General features: G+C 44.2%; 1 protein-coding gene across 4 annotated transcripts in view; it reads left to right on the forward strand.

Annotated features, from left to right (window-relative positions):
- The window catches only part of ANKRD6 (ankyrin repeat domain 6), a 751,904-nt gene that overhangs the window by 426,608 nt on the left and 306,097 nt on the right, over positions 1-19,199 (forward strand). For all 4 annotated transcript variants that reach the window (XM_069235495.1, XM_069235494.1, XM_069235496.1 and 1 more), the window contains one exon: positions 17,116-17,377. In XM_069235495.1, coding sequence (XP_069091596.1) covers positions 17,258-17,377 — 120 coding nt within the window. In that variant the 5' untranslated portion in view covers positions 17,116-17,257. The remainder of the gene's footprint in view (positions 1-17,115; positions 17,378-19,199) is intronic.

Raw genomic sequence — 19,199 nt, forward strand, 5'->3', positions numbered from 1 at the left:
ACTTTTTTTTGTTTTTACACAAATTGAGTACTGGTCAAGTCAGTGAAGCCAGGCAGTCCACAGAAGTTGACCTCATGTTTTCAAAATGTTCAGGAGGTGACCACCCCTTATGTCAATAATTACCACCATTGCGCTAGGACCAGCATTTTGTCATGTGTATTCCAAATATGAAATGGAAGCATCTTTATTCCAAGAATTACATACAATATACCAATGTCAGAATTTTGTCATCTATGCCATGGTTGCGTGCATTTTCCGGTGGTTTTCTGATCATAAGCCAGTGTTGTCCTCCTTAATGCAGAGAATTATGACTGGTATGCCAGCACCATCATTTTGCCACGGGTGCCCCTTTTTACAAGAGTTACCTCCAGTATATCAGCTTCAGCATTTTTTCAAGTGTACCCTATTAGCCAAGAAAAGCATAATACACTCTCTCTCATACACACATGCTTACAGTCACTCACTCAAACTCATTCTCACACTTTCTAACACTCTTATACTCATTCTCACTCATTCGCAGTTTCGCTAACTTCCCGTTACTCAATCTCACTTACTCACTTTTATGCCCCCCCACACACACACATATATATTTTATATACGTTTCTCTATATTTTACCTTCAGCTGCCTCCTCTGGCCGTCTTCATCCCTTATCTGATGCATGGACCCTCAGACACTGTAGCAGGAAACTGAAGCTGACACCTGCGCGGTGCCTGCTGATTTCAGCTTTCAGCCTCTTGCTTTTTCATCTCACCCTCTCTCATCTCATTATACGGTGGGAGCAGGCAGTGACACTCCTGACCCCATTTCACCCTGTGAGATATGGAGGAGGGTACGGTGACAGCCCAATAGATGGATAGCCCATGTCACTCAGGGCCTACACCTAAAGTGCCAAGGTCTAAATTTGTGTGGCAACACTGGATAGTATCACAGATGGGGAGGCCTCTCAGCATGTGAGGTCCCTGAGGCCAGGCAATGACTTTGCCAGCCATAGACAATCTTTCTAATGGCTGGCACAGGCACCTCTGTGCACCAGCTATCAGATTCACTGCTCTATGCTGCTGTGCAGACCGTGAGAGGCAGCATTGTTTATTATACCAATGGCAAATAATCCAATATTATTCTCTGTTGGTATATGTAGGAAATTTACTTTTTGATTGAGTTGGTAAAGACCCTTTTCAAGCAACAACCACAATTCCTGCCAGTGTGACCCACAAAAGTCACCAAATTAACCTGTGCTTAACCCTCTGGTACAACCCTTGGTACAAAAGCAGTCAGGCTTAACTTAAAGGCAACAAGTAAAGTATTTATGCAGCACGCAACCAGTAATAAAGTGAAAACACAACAAAAGAAAAATCCCACACAAATTTATAAAAATAGAGACAATGTTTATAAATAAAATGATACCAGAACAGTAAAAATCCAATCAGAAGATATGCAATTTCAGAGTTTTAGGTAAGCATGGGGCCTCAAAGCACAAAATGCCACTCATGGTCATCTGGCCATGCTACACCATGGCAAAGTCATAAATTCAGCTGACCATGAAGGAGCACAGGCCCGATACAGAGACCAGGTTAGTCCTGCTGAAAAAGTTATCTTCTCAATGTCCGGCTTGAAAAGTGCAATTCATGATAGAGGAGGCAGCGAGGAGCAGGGCATACTTCGAATGGTTGTCACTGTAGCTCGAAGAATAAACTTTGAGTCACAGACAGTCATCGCTGTAGCAGGAAAATCTGGTTGGGCGTCTCAGACAGTCTTTGCTGGAGCTTTGCGTTGGCTGTCTGCAGGGGTTGTCGCTGCTGTACCTCAAAGTGCAGCTCTCACATTGCTAGCCATCTCTGGCGGTCTCCATAGCATGAAGATTCGGGTTCACCAGAGCTTTGCAATAGTGGTCATTGGGGGTGGCAGAAACTCAGCATGAACTGGCCAATTTGCGGTTTACGAAGAGCCCAACAATTCAGAACGTATCCCTTTCTTCAAGAAGAGTGCACTTTGATGCCATCCAGAGTACAGGACCTAGGAAGGCCCTCTTGGGTATCAGGGATTCAACCTGGCAGAAGCCAGTGTGGCTCTGGCAGGTCCAGTTGAAGCAGATCAGCTGGGTAGTTGCGGGTAGGTCTCTGGAGCTTGTTGTGTCCCTTTAGCTCAGAACAGAAGGTCAACCGACTGACCCTTGGAATCACTCATGTCTTCCTGGGAACAAGGAGATGGTCTTCTCTCCTTCAAGCAGCAAGGCAGGCCTCAAGCAGCAGGGCAGTCCTCTGAAGAACAAGGCGATCCTCTGGTAGCAGCAGGGCAGTTCTCTGCGAAACAAGGCAGACATCCTTTGAAGTGGGAGAAACTTCTAAACATTCATTTATCTGGGTATGGAAATTGTCTTTGTTCCACCTGCCCAGGCTGCAAGAGGTCTAGGGTGACAATAGGCTGATGTCAAGTTTCTTTGTTAGTGTGCTGCAGGCAGTCCTTTGAAATGTTAGTGGGAAAGGGAACACTACGCTATTCCTGTCCTGGCAGGATGGCCCATCCTGTCAACTCTAGTCTCCCTTTGTCTCAGCGTCTGAGAGGAATATACAAAGACCAACTACCACTCTAATCACAATCATGTGATCCAGGACACAGTCTGCAGACACCAAATGGCTAGGACAAGAAATTGGCAACTTTCTACAAGTGGCATCTACAGAATTATGATTTAAAATCCGACTTTACCATTACACAGGAATATAAATTACAATTATTTTGAGACCGAACAAAACTTTTCTACTTGTTCCTAATCAAAAGTTAGCACTTTAAATGAAATAAGGTACTCCTGTGTTATCTTATGGGAGCGGTAAACCTCCCAGTAGTGAAAAACGAAATTGGGAGTTTTTCAGTACCAGAACGTATAAAACTTAAAAGTACAAGTCCAACCTTTTAAATACATTGCACCTTGCCCTATGGGCTATTTAGGGCTTACCATAGGAGTGATGTATGCATATTTAAAAGGGGGGTGTAGACCTGGCAAAAAGTTTATTTTGGTACGTCAAATTGGCATTTTAAAAGTATAAATTAAATGTACCAATTAGGTCTATGCCATTTTTAACATTTTTAAAGGAGTGAGCACAAGCTCTTTAGCACTAGTTAGCAGTGGTAAAGTGCAGAGAGCCCTAAAGCCAGCAAAAATTCATTTCAGCAAACCAGAGGTGAGTTGGGAAAATGTTTGGGGGAAGCCCACACAAAAGGTTGTAGGGGCTAACAGTATAATAAAACAAACATTAGCATAGCCAATAGGTCTCGCCTTCGGGACCTTATAAGTGTTTAACCATGCAGCACATGGGCGCATGGTTAAACACGTGTACGGTCCCAAATGCGAGACCTATTTGCTATTCTAATGCTTGTTCCGTTTTAATATCTTAAATTTAGTGCTGCATTTTCAGTATTTCTATAGAAGCCACAAGCTAAGCTATAGAAGAGATGTGGTATACATTAAACACGCCAACAGCCACCACAGTAAATCTGACATGGAAGAAATTCTGTGGCCAACGCAGCATACATGATGAACTGCCCTTAGGCATGGCACAACTGATCTCCGTTTTTTCCGCTTACAAATACATTGTTTGATTTTTGTAATGTGAACCCTGAGCATGTGGCCCTTTTTTGTATTTTGTTTCTTTATTGCACAATTAATAGCAAGACATTTTTTTCAATATCCATTCTTATTTTCAGATATTAGCTTTTCATGAAGCATGGCACCCAGCTGTGAGGATAAAAGGGTTGCAGCTGGGATGAAAGACAAAACCGAAACCAGACAGGAGAAGGGAGGCAGGGCCATCATACGCTGTAACAGGAGGAATGTGACGTAGTGTGATGGCCAACAAAAATGTTCTCCTAGTGAAAGCTCCCTGGGTGGGAACTTAGCACGCAATGGAGGGACATTTAGCACAATGCACCAATAAAAGTGAAGCATTTAAGACAAGCACAACAAAGAACAAATGGCAAGAGTGGGCGTGGTTAAAGCCTATATACTGAACTTAGCATGTCTTGCAGAGACAGCGCATGTGCTGCCTAGGCTTAACCTAAAAAGGGGGCAGAAAACAAGGTGAGCTTGAGCGCCGATACTTGTATAGGTGAGCCACCACTCTTAAGATGACGGTCTAATCCTGGGCTGAGTTCATTATCAACCATAATTGACTTCTTGTGGTTTGACAACATCCCCAGTAAAGTAATGACATCACAAAGATCTAGCATCACCAAAGCTGGATGCATCCCATCCAAGACCAGCACAGAAAGGGAGCAGAACGCTTCCCTGCAGAGGAAGGGCCATCTGTGAAGTATACCCAGTCCAATTACTATTTAAGGTTTCATAAGGCTCAAGATCTCTGGCTCAAAACTGCTGGCCATAAAGCAGGTGTGCTGGCAGCAAGGTGGACTTCTCCAAAGGCCTAAGGGTTCCTTCTGGGACTGGGATACTCTTTTGACGAGCTCTCCAGGTGATATAGTACTTGTGGGCTAGAGAAGCCGTAATAAAGGAGGACATGTTTTTGTCACAAATACAAAAAACTGACATTATTTCTGGTAATGAAAGTGGTATCTGTTAATGGATCATATTATGGACATGATGTTGCGGGTGAACCTTCTTCATAAGACCCGTATAGTCAGTGCATGTGCATTTATGAGCACCAGCAGAAACTGGGCTTAATGCACTTGCTAAATAATCCTCCACACTCCTCCATACACCTATCTTAAGAAAGGTAATAGTGCAATTCATCAACACATTCAACCTAAAGAAAACAGGTTGTGCTTTAAGTCCACGTGACCATCCAGTGAGAGAGCACACTGTACAGTGTTAGTGCCAGCATGCATTGGGCTTACAGGTATTCTACAAAGTGTGGATTTATGAAATGAGTCGACCTACATTTTATGTTGTGTCCTGGTGTTTTTCCCAAGATGTAGAAGTGCGTGCACTTTGACTCTCTAGGCCTCCACCTTTGCCTCTATCTTTGCTTCCCTGTCTCTGTCCCTCAGCTTCCAGTTTCTTTATCTTTCCTTCTCCTTGGTGTTTCCCTGTTCTAGAAGTGTGTGTACTGTCTCTCTTTGTCTTCCTCTTTGTCCCCTCTCTATCTCTGTACCCCTCTAACTTTGCTTCCCTCTCTCCCAGTGCCCCTCCTCTCTCTATCCAGCTGTCTGCCTCTAACTCTCCCTCTTTCTCAGTGTCTTTCTCTCGTTTAAAGAGTGCGTGCACCTTGATTCTCTCTGCCTCTCTCTATCTTTGTCTCTATCTATACTTCCTTCTCTGTGCCCCTCTTTCTTTCCCTGTCTTTCTCCTTCTTGGTGTTCCCTGTTTCTCCACACTCCTCCATATCCTGTGTTAACAAAGGTAACAGTGTAACGCATCCACACGCTCGGCCTAAGGAAGAAGGGGCGTGTTACACTCCGCCCAAGAGAGAACACACAGAATTACAGACCGGCTTCATTTGTGCTGTCCTGACCGCTGATATATTTTAAAATGTTTGTGCAGGTCATGTACAGGTATTTAACTTGTGTTGTGTGTTGTAAAAGAGTTGACACACTGCGGCCTTTCCCCTCACACCCTCCGCAGCCAAGCAAGATTGTCACATACGTCACCTTACAAAGCCTTCTGAAATGTAAAGACATCAGTTTTTCTCATTCACATTTGGGACTCTAGCCTGACTAGTTGTGGGTGCTGCGGCACCCCGCACCCCTGCTTCCGGCGCCCGCGGGGAGAAGTTCAGGAGTGGTGCAGCAGGCTGCAAGTATTTATTAAGGCACGATGCCGTCACTGCTTACTTTAATATGAAGAGATCTATCTTGGCCATAATGTTTTAAAGTGTAACTTCGAATTCCCCCTTCTGGGCCTCCTTTCTGGCACTCAGTACGTTTCCCGTCAGTGCAGGCTGAGCAGGAGTAAGACTTCCTCGAGATGTAGGCGCCTTTTCGGTGCCTGTGGTGATTTATTGCCTTTAACACGGGGCTTTATTCCTCGTCCTCAGAGGAATGCCCCTGGTTTCGTGTTACTGCAGCCACAGTACGCCCTCTGCACTTGATTAACACACGGCATTCTTTTCCTGAACGCACCGGGTGCGGAGTGGTGCAATAGTTTCATCGGGTGCCAGCCAGTGTCCTACAAATATGCCTTGTGCATCATGCACTCGGATATGCTAATGTGCGCTCCATGCCGGCTGCTGATTGGTGACTGCAAATCCCCCTTTTGGCAAACGTTTGGCAGATTGTCCGCCCCTGTTCAGATCTGAAGAACACGTTTTGAACAGTGGATTTCGGCTCACAGTCGAACAAAAAGAAAACCGATCCTGTTTTAATTCTACACCGAGAAGCCACTGAAGTGGCTTTTACTGTGGCGAAGATAGAGGAGGGGATATTTTCATTTGTTTTACTTGCGCTGTAGATTTCTGAAACTGGCCGGAGGGCAAAAGTGTCTTTCTTTGTGAGAAGCAAATACGTTTTGGAATTTGACCCAGGAAGAATGGAAATTTGTAAATGTTCCCCCATTCATGGCCGTCACTGAAAGGGGAAGACAGAAGCGTAGGTACAACGATAGAAAAGAAGATCTTGTGAGTTTTAACATCCAAATTCCTGAAATGATCTTATCAGTTTTTCAATTCTGACTACATATGTAACTCTGAGCAGACTCGTGTTTTGCAGGTGTGATCCCTCTTTTTCAAGGTTAGTCTGTAAGAACGACTTTAAATACAATATAATCCACGCAGTTCTAAAGTCTCAAGATTCTCCAAATGTTGAAAGCTATCTCCCCGTGGACTCCCTCCCCGCGTCCATAGCTCCTAAACACCTCGGTTTTTCTGCTCCTCTAACACACTTTCTGCAGTAGACTTCACTAATCAGTTTTTTTTCTGATCATAGATGATGCATCCATACATTGTAAACTTTATATAGCGCTATAGAAAGGTTGTTTAATGCAAATCCTATAGACTTACGATGCTCCCCTTCTAACGTCTCTTTGACGATTTAAGAACACAATCCTGTTTTTAAATGTTTGTTTGAAATCAAGTTATGGTATTCCTAGCTCGCCTGTCGTCTGAAATCGTATGAGTGTTTTGAACCTTTGAATACTTTTGTGTTTAAACTGCAATCTAAAGTCTGTAATTTCACCCCACCTTTACCCTACTGTAATGTTGTGTATGACCTTCCTTTACTTGGAGACTGCAAGATAAGTTGCCAGAATGATGATGTTTGCCCCAAGCCATTGTTTCAGCGGTAGAACTATAGTGTCAGCCCTTCTGATATGCACAGGGACCGCCAATAGAAAACTACGTACATGAATTATTTTTCTGTGTTACCTTTTCCTTCCCACCTGTCTTCAACTTTCAGTCTCCCTCTCATCTTTTCACCTATTGTTCTCTTTTCTGACTGTCTCTTCTTCTGCAACTCTCCCGGCTATCTGTTAGTGCAACCCTCCTCTTTAATCCCTCACATTTGAACTCACATTTCACCTACCCCTCTCGCAGCCAACACCTATGACTTTTCCCCTTCCTCCTCACTCTGCTTCCTCTGCTGCCCCTCTCCTCCTACATTTCCACCCATGTTTCACTCCCCATTTCACCTTCACCATCGGCAGCTCTCCCTTCTTCCTGTCTATAACCCTCTACTGCCTTCTTTATCCCTCGGTCCACTCTTGCAGGATCCCTTTTACCCCCTTACTTCCCTGGCAGCTTTCACTTTTTCTTTTCATGATCCCTCCTGCAGCTCAACCTCTTCTAGGTCACCTCCCCTTCTGCGATTCCCCTCTCCCTTTAGCTTCACACTTACCACTTCATCTGTTATCTGCCACTAACTTTCTCCCGCTCTAGGCTTCAACTGAAGTCTCTCTCTTCACTTTCCTTTATGTTCCTGCAACTCTTACTCCCCTCTCCCACCTGTCCTCCTGCAGGTCTGCTTTTTTTGTTATTTCTTGCCCTCACCTCACACCTACCGAGGACTCCCTCCGACCCAGGGGCGTAACACATACCCCTGCAGCCTCTGTGGCACAGGGAGGGCTCCCAACCCTTCAGGAAGATGGACAAACTGTACTCCAGCCCCTGCAGTAGCCCTAAACATGACCTGGGAGCCTGTGGCTTGGCCATCCTCAACCTCAAGCACCCTTGTTCCCTTCCTTGCACTACTCACTGTCCAGTTTCCTTGTTATGATTAAAGCGTGCTGTCGTAAGCTGGCTCTCTATATGGTGCACTTAAATGAATTACACTGTGCTGAGAGTCCAGTGGATCCCCAAAGGTTTGCAGAGGCAGAATTAGATCGGTCTAGTGCTTTTTTTATGGTAGTGTGGGCAGCAGTTAAGCCTATCAATGAGCTGTGTTAAGCATTTGTTGTAGTCAAAGGAACAATAAATGAGACACACACTCAAAGAATAAATCTGAGACCAATTTTGAAGAATAACTGTTGCTTTTATATATGCTTTGAACCAAATAACTTCGTTATAGGGTAAGAAGTTTTTAAATGAAAAATACTTTGCTGTTTCAAAAATCAACAGTTCAATTTTCAGAGTCTTCAATGTTAACCTATGGGAGGAAAACAAAGATGCAGTTTCACAGGTAAGTACACATCCTACAACCCCAGTCTTCAGCGATTTAGGCTCGCACTGGGCAGGGTTCAGGTTGGTACCAAGAATGCACCCACAGCGACACAGGGGCGACTGGGCGCAGAGGTCAAAGTCTGAGTCCGTGCCCAATGTTAATCAATGGAGACTGGGGGGGATGTTGACGTGCTGCTGCCAGGTAAGTACAAAGGTGTCAGAGGTTGGTCTGTAGGGGTTGAGGCGAGCACCAGGTGGCTACAAGCCAACACCAAACATACACCCTCAGTGGCACAGGGGCGACCTGGTGCAGAGTGCCAATATAGCTTCAGGTGCCCAATGCTATCTTATGGAGATAGGGGGTATCTGCTGAAGCGCTGCTTACAGATGAATAAAGTGGGATCAAGGGTCGATCTCCTGGAGTTGAGGTAAGTACGGGGGGCCACAAAGCAGCACTAAACTTACACCTTCAGCGGCACAGGGCAGCCAGGTGCGAGTGGCAACACAGTGTCGGCCAGCCATTGTTATTCAGTGGAGGAGATTACTTTCAGAAACGGACTGCAGGCTCTGGCCAAGAGGCTGGAGAGGTTAACACACAGCTGCCCAGGTAAGTTGAGATGCAAGGGGTCATAGGGGCACCGTTGGTTCAGCTCCCCAAGGCCCAGGGGAATCTGGTTGCAGGGGTGTCTTTTGGCTTTGGCAACAGCTTACTAGGTAGTTTGCGGTCAGGGAGAGCTCTTAGATGTAGGTTGCAGGCGTTGCTGTGGAGTCCGGCAGGGTCAGCCCTCGGTGGACTCTTGGTCAAAAGCACCAGGGAACCTTCACTGGAATGGTGGGTCACTTAGACTCGGGCCGGAGGCGTTGGGTGCAGAGGTGGTTCCAGGTGGTGGGACTGGCATGAAGTGGGAACTCCTCCTAATTTACCAAAATTTCCCGCCAGCCCTGTCACCAAAAGTGGGGTCAGGAACTGGGGTTCAGCCTCCTCCACCATTTGGAGAGGCCTGGGTCACATTTCAAAGGCGGCAAGGCCTTTGAAGCTCCCCACCCTGAAATGTCCATCCTGACTGGGAGAGGAGGTCACACCTTTGCCCAGAGCAGGCCTTTGTTCTGAGCCCTCAAGAGCATTGGCTCTCACCTCAGAGGGCCAGAACTCAGTCTTAAGGTGGCAGTACTGATTTTGACCAGTCAGTGCCCACACTAGGAGTTGGTAGGTTTTTCAGGGGGCAACTTTAAGGTGCCTTCTGAATGCTTGTAATAATAAATCCATCAGTGGATTCAGTGAGAGTTTATGAATAAAAGATGTTTGATACCAAACATCCCCATTGTCCGTGAATCCATCATGTAACTGGGGAACTCGTAATGACGAGTGTCCAGCAAGTGCACTTAAAAGGGCTTCACTGTTGACTTACTATGTCTGATAATCGACAAAGACATTACAGGGGCATATCTGCTCATGCAGGTATGCCCTTACATGTAATATCATGCACCTTGCCTTTAGGGCTGAAAGACCTGCTAGAGGGGTGACTTACATATGTTGTATGCAGTGCAAAGGGGACAGGGCACAGAGGCTATGTGCCATGTCGTGCTTTCATTTTAGTTCTGCACCAAGACACACAGGGCCTGATTACAACTTTGGCGGAGGGGGTTAAGCTGTCCCAAATGTGGCGGATATCCCGCCTGCCGTATTACGGGTCCATTATATCCTATGGAACTCGTAATACGGTGGGCGGGATATCTGTCACATTTGGGAGAGATTAACCCCCTCTGCCAAAGTCTGCAAAAGCAGCAGTGTGTGCACATAGTGAGGGAGTTCCTGAGGGTGGCATAACTTGTGCTGCAGCCCTCAGGGCCCTTCCTTTAGTACCCCATGCTCTAGGTACCAGGGGAACCATTTCCTAGGGACTTATAGTGGTAGCTCAAGGTTTGCCAATTGTAAAAACCAACTGTGCAGTTTTAGGGAAAGAGATCTGGCACCTGTTTAGCAGGGACCCAGTGCACTTTCATTCGAAATTGCCCCAGAAACCATGCAAGAATTGTGGGGGGTGGGAGATTGGGGTTGAAAATGTCAAAAGAAGCACTTTCCTACAAGTGACCAGTACCCTTGGACTTCTTTTTCATCAGATTTACTGGATTTCTAGGTTAATATATTGTGATAGAGCGTTTCAGTGATTATTCGAACATTTTTTAATTCTTGAAATCAAGAGGTGTCCCAACTCTAGAACAGTGAAGAAAGGCAACTATGACAAATTTCTGCGATTAGTATCCCTGTGGTCACCATAAACCATATTGGGCTCTAATTGACTGTCCAGCAATCCAGACTAGTGTGCTTTGTTGTGCACATAGTACAAATTTGTCAAGCTGTCTCTCAGAAGGGAGCTTTTAAATGGTCTAATAATCACTATTAAAAAAATCTCTGTCCCAAGTATGTACTGATGGCTAAAGCTTCATTGACAGCCAGGAATCTTCTGAAGAAGTCTGTGCTCAAAGACAGCAGATTACACCCGTAGAATTATGCAAACAAACAAGTTGACTGTAAATAAAACCCTTTGAAGCTTCACATAAGATCCAGGATTAGCTCTGTAAACACCTTTTCATTTCACTGTTAGCAACCTGACATTTTTTGAAGGCCTATTGTGCGCTGGTCATGGATGACATGTCTTGAAGAAATTATCACGCTATGCCACTGGTTGAATTTAGGGGGGTCGCATTACAAGCCTGTCACATATGTTAAGTTTGATTTTGCACCAGTTGGCACAATGACAAGTCAGATCACGGATGGCTGAAGCAAGGATTGTGCCGAAGGGTGTTAGCAAAGTGACACGTATTACCTTACTGCATGCACAACAGCTGCCTGTACTGCAGATTCCCTTCGAGCCTTTTCTATTTCATGTATCTGAACATTGTCTGCTGTTTGAAATGGAAAATGTGATCCGTTATTTTTATTGCTTTTCATGTGATTTGTGAATTGCTCCTATAAGTGTGATGAACCTTAGATCATTAGAGACATGGGGCCTCCGTAGTAGTTTGGAGAGAACAGACAATCCTCTAATTCGTGGAGGAAAATCTAAAAATGGAGTACAATCTTCATTCTGGATTTCGTCTTGGGGATATTATTGTGGAGGAACTTCTGTCAATGGGTTGCACTTCGAACTTAAACTTTCCTCCACAAACTCTAGTAGGTAGCATGTGATAGCATATTTTTCCAAAACCTGTTTGGCAAAAATTACTTCCAAAATCATTCTTTTCAATAAAATTGTTTTCCCATAACATCTTAGATCACATTATTTATTGCATTCTATGGCAGTGGAGTATTTTGCAATTCCCTCCAAAGTCTAAACGAGTCCCTTTCCTTGGTAAAATGTGCAAATCCTCTTTCCAGTGCTCATTAAAAGCTCCCAAAGGTCATGTAGCCTTTGTAGGTTGCAAGAATAGTTGCCAGCAGAGGCTCCTTCCACAGCCTCCCGCCAAATGTCATATCATCTATAGACCATATGCTTCAAACGTATTCTTCTTAGGATGCTGACACAGTGAGACAGCAGGAATTGAGTGGTATAAATGAAAGCATCATTTAGAGAGTCAACACGTGAAATTTCCAGTTTCCTGCAGCCTCATTGTTCAGGAGAATGCATGCTATACTGGCACGCTGAACCTGCCATTACTGCCCCTGCTTGCTGAGAGCGTGGCAGTGCTTCGGCAAAAATACAATTTCTCCAGGCAACAAATAGTACATTATTCTTACTTATCTCAAATATTTGGACATATTTATTTGCCTCTCTCCAGATTTTTAGGAGAAGGATAGAAACATGACTACTTCCAGACAGGCGGAGGAGCTTTCAGAGTTAGAACGCCACCACAGACTGCAGATATTGAGAGTTTGTGTTAAGATTTCAGTAAAAGTTCTGTAGATAAGATCACGAAGGGCACACAGAGGGAGTGTCGGGTTGATGCTATTCATCATTGGGTTTGCAGTACAGAAGAATCTATATGACCTTCTTAGCTGTCATTTAGGTAAGGCTAATTTCACTTGAGTGGGGATTTCAGTCTGTGGTGGCTTGCTCCAAGACGCCTATGTCTCCCCTCCCACTGTAGTTGGATTCGATGTAATGCTGAGCTTCTGGTCCGCAAAGTGTTCTGCTTTGATGTGCATGCGAGAATCTTGTCGAAGTACAGCAGCGTCACCTTGTCACCATTTGCTTGTGAACCACAAAGTTTTATAATGGAGAGTAGCAACATTTTTTTGTGCGTGTAGGGGATTGATGGAAATAAGCTATAGAGAGGGAAGATCCACTTCACCATGCAGTGATAAAGAGTGCAGTACAGCACGCGACACGGATACATATATTTTAGGTCTCTCAGTTCAGGCCATCCGTCTGTCATTCTTTCGCCTCGCTCTGTATTTACTGTTGCTGCCTGTTTCTCTATTTCTCTCCATTTCAAGTAATCCTTCACTCTCAGTGTCTTCTTTCTCATTGCTCTGTCTCCTCAATATTAGTACTCTTTCACCTTCCCTCCCTCCATGATGTCTTGGTCATGGTACATGAGGAACCTAAATATTTCGTCCTCCACTAGCACATTCACATCTGGAAACCGCACATTTGCTTGTTCTTGCCTAGTGTGGTCTGGGCCGTAGCTTCGTCAGTGAGATTTGGGGGATGTGAATATCAAATTTCCCAACTTTAAATTCTATGGGCTCCAGAATGCGAGGGTGAGCTGAGCAAAGTTCGGGATAGTCTGCTTCCATGAGGAAATGGGCCAGCACTGATTTGCATTAGGTGGGCCACTCTCTTGAGTGGCACAGTGGTAAAAAATACAATGGGTTGGAACGCTACCAAGAGCGATTGACACTGGCTAGACTATTTGCAAGCATTAATCCCATCACCTTATGGATGTTCTATTGCCAGTTGTGTGCCTGGAAACTTTAGACTGGTACAGCTTCCCAAGCCTACCACTGCTAATGTTTTTGAATTTCAAAAGTTAGTAAATTTGCACCCATTCAAGGAGTACGTCTATTGGCACACATTTACTGGTCAGTAAGTATATATAAATTCCTGATCCAAAAAATTAACAAGTGGAACCCTCTTAGTAAAATGAGAAAAATCGACACAGACTTAGTAGACCTGACTCAAGGCCCCAAGCCCCCGCTACAAAACCAAGATCCATTTGACCCCCACTAAAGAGCTACATCCCTGCTAATCCCACATGGGTCTAATTGTTCTCTCTGAGAACTCATGACTATGGTCATGTACATCACAACGGCCTAAAGTCCTTGACCTGGAAGCATTAATGGTTGAGTTGTCAAATCAGTGCATGTGGACAGGGCACCATGTTTCTAGCCCTTGCCTTGTTCAGATCATTTTATAAAGTGACTTGCGGCCCCATGTACTAAGCCAGAGTAGCAAATAAAGGAGGGCATACAGGCAAATTAATAGGGCGAGCCAAGCCATGAGTCTAGGTTGTACTCTAAGAATCTGACCCGTGCACGAGGAGAGGCGAGCCATGAAATGTTGGGCATGTATAATGTGCAGCAAACATAATATAAAATATGGTACAGTCTCTTCAATTAAAAAAAAAAGTGTATTTCTATGACATGGGTGATGCAGCAGTTCAGAAGGTGAATGAGCAATTACGATGCATTTTAATTTTGTTTTCATCTTGTCACATTTGCTGTGCTGTCCAAAGACAGGTTTTAAATGTCAGACTAAGTCTTCTGACAAATTCTTTTAACATGGAGATTAGTATTTACTTTTCTTTCTCAGACTGCAAAGTTACAGGATTTTGTAAAACCATCTGACAATCTTGCTAGGGTACAGGAAGTGTGAAAGGAAAGGCTGTAGGATGTCAGGATTTTTCTAACACATGTAGCAAAGATTTTAATAGCATAAAAACAAATAAATTCACTTCACTTTGAGATTCTCAAATGATATGTTTTTGCTGAAACACAGTTTCCACACAAAGGGCCTCAATACAACCCTGGCGGTCATGAGATCGCCAGGGTCGCAGTGGAGGTTGGACCACCGCCAAAGCAGCAGTCCCGCCTCCACATTACAACCGTGGCAGAGCCGCCACGGGCAGACCGCCAGCACTGCCAGATTGCCACCGGCCAACAGCCTGGGGGTGCTGGCTATCTCAATCTGCCAGGGCAGTGCTGCTTGCAGCTCTGCCTTGGGGATTGCGAGTCCCCTTTCCACCAGCCTTTACATGGTGGTAGCCCCACCATGCAAATGCTGGCAGCAAAGGTGGTGCGGTGGCCCTATGGGGGCCCATGCACTGCCCATTCACCTGGCATAGGCAGTGCAGGGGGCCCCATGGACAGCCCCGTCGCGCTTTTCACTGCCTGAATTATGGGCAGTGAAAAGCGCAATGGGTGCTATTGCACTCGAGGCAGCGCCACATTGCCCCCGACTCAATTATGAGCCGGCGTCAATGTTAAGGCCCTGCTCCCCGCTGGGCTGGCGGGTGGAAACGCTGTTCACGGTCACACACCAATCCTACATTGCACTGCAACTCGCAATTAGGAAGTGAACACCCATTCCTAATTGCGACTCGCAAACCCGTTTTGCGATTTGGTAACCAGGTTACCGAATCGCAAAACGGGGTTTGTGCATTACGATGTGCTTTTTGCACGTCGCAAACAGCGAAATTCGCTGGTTGCGACGTGCAAAAAGCTTGCTACATCTGGCCCTTAGTAACTTTTGAAACCTTTGTTATTCAAAGCCACCAGTTAACCTAAGACTCTGGCAGTTCCTTCATTACTGTGGCACGAGCAAACTTCCTCTACCTCTGGCCATTCAGTCCAGAACCTGGAAGCTGTGCCCTGACCACAGGTCCACAACGGTGCAGCTTTATGGGTACTTGGATAGCTCTACCCCTCTGCAGTGTAGTACAGAAAGTAGAATTTTACAATGATGTCAAACTCACAAATAAATATTTTACAAATTTCAATCAATCTGTTATTTTTTGATATCTTGTTATTTAACTGATTAAAAAATATGGGAGGAAAAACATGCAAGATTGTTGCTGTAATGAAAAAATAGGTGTGCAGGTGAGGGTGTTTCTACTAATTAAAATAAATATGTTTAAGTTAACATAACTAGGCCCCGAGTTGACATAACTGAGCCTCAAACTGCCTGTACACACACATGCACTTTAGGAATTACAAACAACAATAAACGCTGTTTTATTCTTCACATTTAAAAAGCCTGCTGGAGTTTTTACCCATTAGCATAAAACAGTTAACCTGGAATTAATTTTGTGGTGCAGCTTCTTGTGCTTAATCTAACGTGTTCTTCGAAGGAAGCCATGCCAGAGATGTTCTGTAATGTTGCAATAATCAAGACTGTTGCTACCTGCAGCCACAGCTGTTTGTTTACTGATTTTAAATGGTTTATTGTTCAGTCGTGCAATGTCGTTTCTTTTTTATGTGTTAATAATTTGGGTAGTCCCTAGAGTGACCTGCTTTACATAACACCATTTCTGCAATGTTGATTGGTTTATGTCATGTAACTGTATTAGTTCAGCCCTATGGTGCCACTAGATACCATGCTGAAAGTGTGGTTTTCTACCCCTGTGAACCTATACATTGTGCCTTTTTTGGGATGTGTGCCAGATCTTTTGCCAGTATCTTTGTAGACAGACTCCGTAATAATCTGTTTATTTGATTGAGACTTGGACTTTTCCTTGCTTTTATACTGGACAGTCCCTATATCGTATTGTCATTTGACCCCATTCTGTACCTGCCTCATGAAGGCAGACTCTGACAGTCTGTCTTTTGGATTTAAACTTAGATTTGAATTTTTCTCTTAACTTCTGAATTTTATTCATGCTGATTTAAACTATCTTTTAGATTTCTGTATTGGCTCTTATTTTGAATAAACCAGTATGGTTTTGAGTTTGAATACTGTCTTGTGAAGGTTTTCTTTATTTGCCTTACCCCACCCCCCTCTTTGGAACTCTCACTGCCCGATCTAGCATATCAGCCTTTATGAAATTAATTAGTGCAAAGCGCCGACACAGGACAACCTATTACAAAAGGCAGTAATATGTGGAGTACAATGAACTAAAAGTCGTTTAATTAAAGGAAACGTGAATTAATGAATTAATGAATGACGGGCCTAGGTAGCCTTGAATTGATGGAGAAGCAGTCGCCCCCTTCTCTGGTGCTGATGTGACACTAGAGGTGATTTAGAATAGCCATTATTTGTTCTCCTATTCTGGATGTTGAGTAAGAATTGGTCCCTAAATTTTAGGGCAATCCGACATGGATGAGGCAAGATACCTGAATTGAAGAGTTCAATCAGAAAAAATGTGGTACAGGTTGTGCGGTAGCGCAATGTTTGTGCATTTTTTGCACTCAGTTACCACCATCAGTTTTTTGGTGGTCAGTGGGAAGGGTAGAAATATATATCTGTGTTATCCCAGCACGTCTGCTATTTCTGATCAGTTCTGAATGAACATGCTGCTAACACACGAGTTGCCTCCCTCTTAGATATAAAATAAGATAATGTTTTTGAATTAACAAATGGAGATTGTCCGTGTTCGTTCCTGTGATGCTTACTCTCATTTCCTTGTGATTTACAGGTGCAGTAGATGAGATGGTGATAATTTTGTTCCTGGAGAGCCCCTTCGCCTGGTGTGCCACTTACCACCCGTTCAGGAGGCCTTGGCTTGGCCTTTGAGTTACCAGCCTGCTGCTTGCCCTAAGAAACTGTTCCTCTGATTCATGAGCCAGCAGGATGCAGTCGCCGTCCTCTCGGAGCGCCTGCTTGTAGCTGCCTACAAAGGCCATTCAGAAAATGTGGTGCAGCTTATCAATAAGGGAGCCAAGGTAGCAGTGACCAAGGTAACGTGAGAAACATCTTTTACCAGAGCCCTGGGAACTAGTCTAACTTTTAATTATTGTGTAAGACAGTCTTTTATGTACCAAAATCCATGTATTCAAAACTTCCATTGTGCAAAATTGTGAAGAAGAGACATGGTGGTAGATAAGCTTAGGTGTTTGTAATATTTAAAGTGTCACAGGCAGAGGCAGACTGTTGTAGTTTTCACATTCAGGTGTGAGGGAATGGGAGGGTTTTTTTCTTAGCACATAGTCAACTACTTCGTAAAATTCCAAACGTGTCAAAAGTCTCCACCCCGCGGTTGAATAGCTTACCTAATCATAGTGTTGCAATCGAATGTACTCTCTCAGAAGGCAGACGTCAGGTAGTCATTTCACATAAGTTAACAAGTTTCAGGTTTTTTGAGAATGGTAACTGACATGACACTCAAAATCGCCCCCACCAGGAGCAGCATCCTCTTTGGTCAGCCCACTCCCTCTAATTGCTAAGTCATTCTTATAGTCACTCACCATGATATCACAAAAGTGGCCGGGTAGAGAGTGGGAGGAGAGCATTGCAGACATTACAAAAACAGTAAATTACCAAACGTAGTTTTATTCTTATAGTTCTGTTTGACACTTTTATGTACGTGGGGCCATATGTCGTAGAATATATAGATGGCAATCTGGGCCAGCCACTCGCACCTGAAAAGGAGCAACTTAAGATATCAAAAAAGCATTAGCTCCTCCTTATATGAAGAGAATGGAACCTGAATGAAGCCATTGTTTAAGGATTCACGTTGTGAACCAACATGGAAGTCAAAATAAACATTGGCGGCTGTAAAAAGCTGCTGAGTGGGAAATAAATACAGTGGCAAAGTGTACATCACAGGCGAGGCAGACAAGCATCTGCCAGTGAAATATGGACTGAGACAAAAATATAGAGTACCTACAACACCTGCTTTATTTTCCCACTAAGTGCACATTCCTAGCCTTCTTGTGAGCCTTCCTTGCCATTTCCCACCCTCTTTCCCACTAGCATGGTGCCAGTTTCATTGTCCCTCTCAGACTACATTATTCGAGGAATGTTACACCTTTATTTTTAACAAGTCAAAGTGACATCTGTTGAAGGGGCATCAAGGGGTGTAATGGTCATCCCCAATTTCGCACCCTTATAAAATGGCGATGTAACATGGAAGACACATTCATATTTTTATAGAAGGGTTTTTTCTGAATTTTTAATATTTTTATATAAAAAAACTAGGGAAAGGTAGTTAAAGAAAAACAGCACAGCCCTGCCACCCTTCACATCGGAGACCAAGAATCTGATCTCCGTTGTACCCGAGGGATCGTCTCCCATCCTGACCCTATTCAACGTCTACAGGACACCGCTTACCAACATCATCCAATCATAAGGAATCACCATCATCTTCTATGCTGACAACACCAAATTTATCCTCTCCCTGACACAAGAGACAACCACCACCAGAACCAACTTCCCCAACTGCATGACTGCATGTTGAAAGTTTTACTGTTGGTCTTTAGCCTTGTATTGACGCGTAGAGTTTGGCACCCCAGGACCAACTTTGGCTCTGTTTTCAGCACCGGCACAGCATGAAGTTGGTACACCCCCATTCTCAGTTAGACAATGTTTTCTACTTTTAACAGTGTGCCTTTTCAACCTCTTTTGTGTTTTATTTTCATTTATTTAGCAATTTAGACCCCTGTACTGACTGCCAAGGATCATTTTTAGACAGTAAGCATGCTACACCGTGATTGAGGGCTTGGTTGGTAAAGTGTTGTTTTTGTTGTGAGCCTATAGGGGAGGCATTTTGGTGTCATGTGT

This window comes from Pleurodeles waltl, chromosome 5, assembly GCF_031143425.1.
Source record: "Pleurodeles waltl isolate 20211129_DDA chromosome 5, aPleWal1.hap1.20221129, whole genome shotgun sequence".
Lineage (NCBI taxonomy): Eukaryota > Metazoa > Chordata > Amphibia > Caudata > Salamandridae > Pleurodeles > Pleurodeles waltl.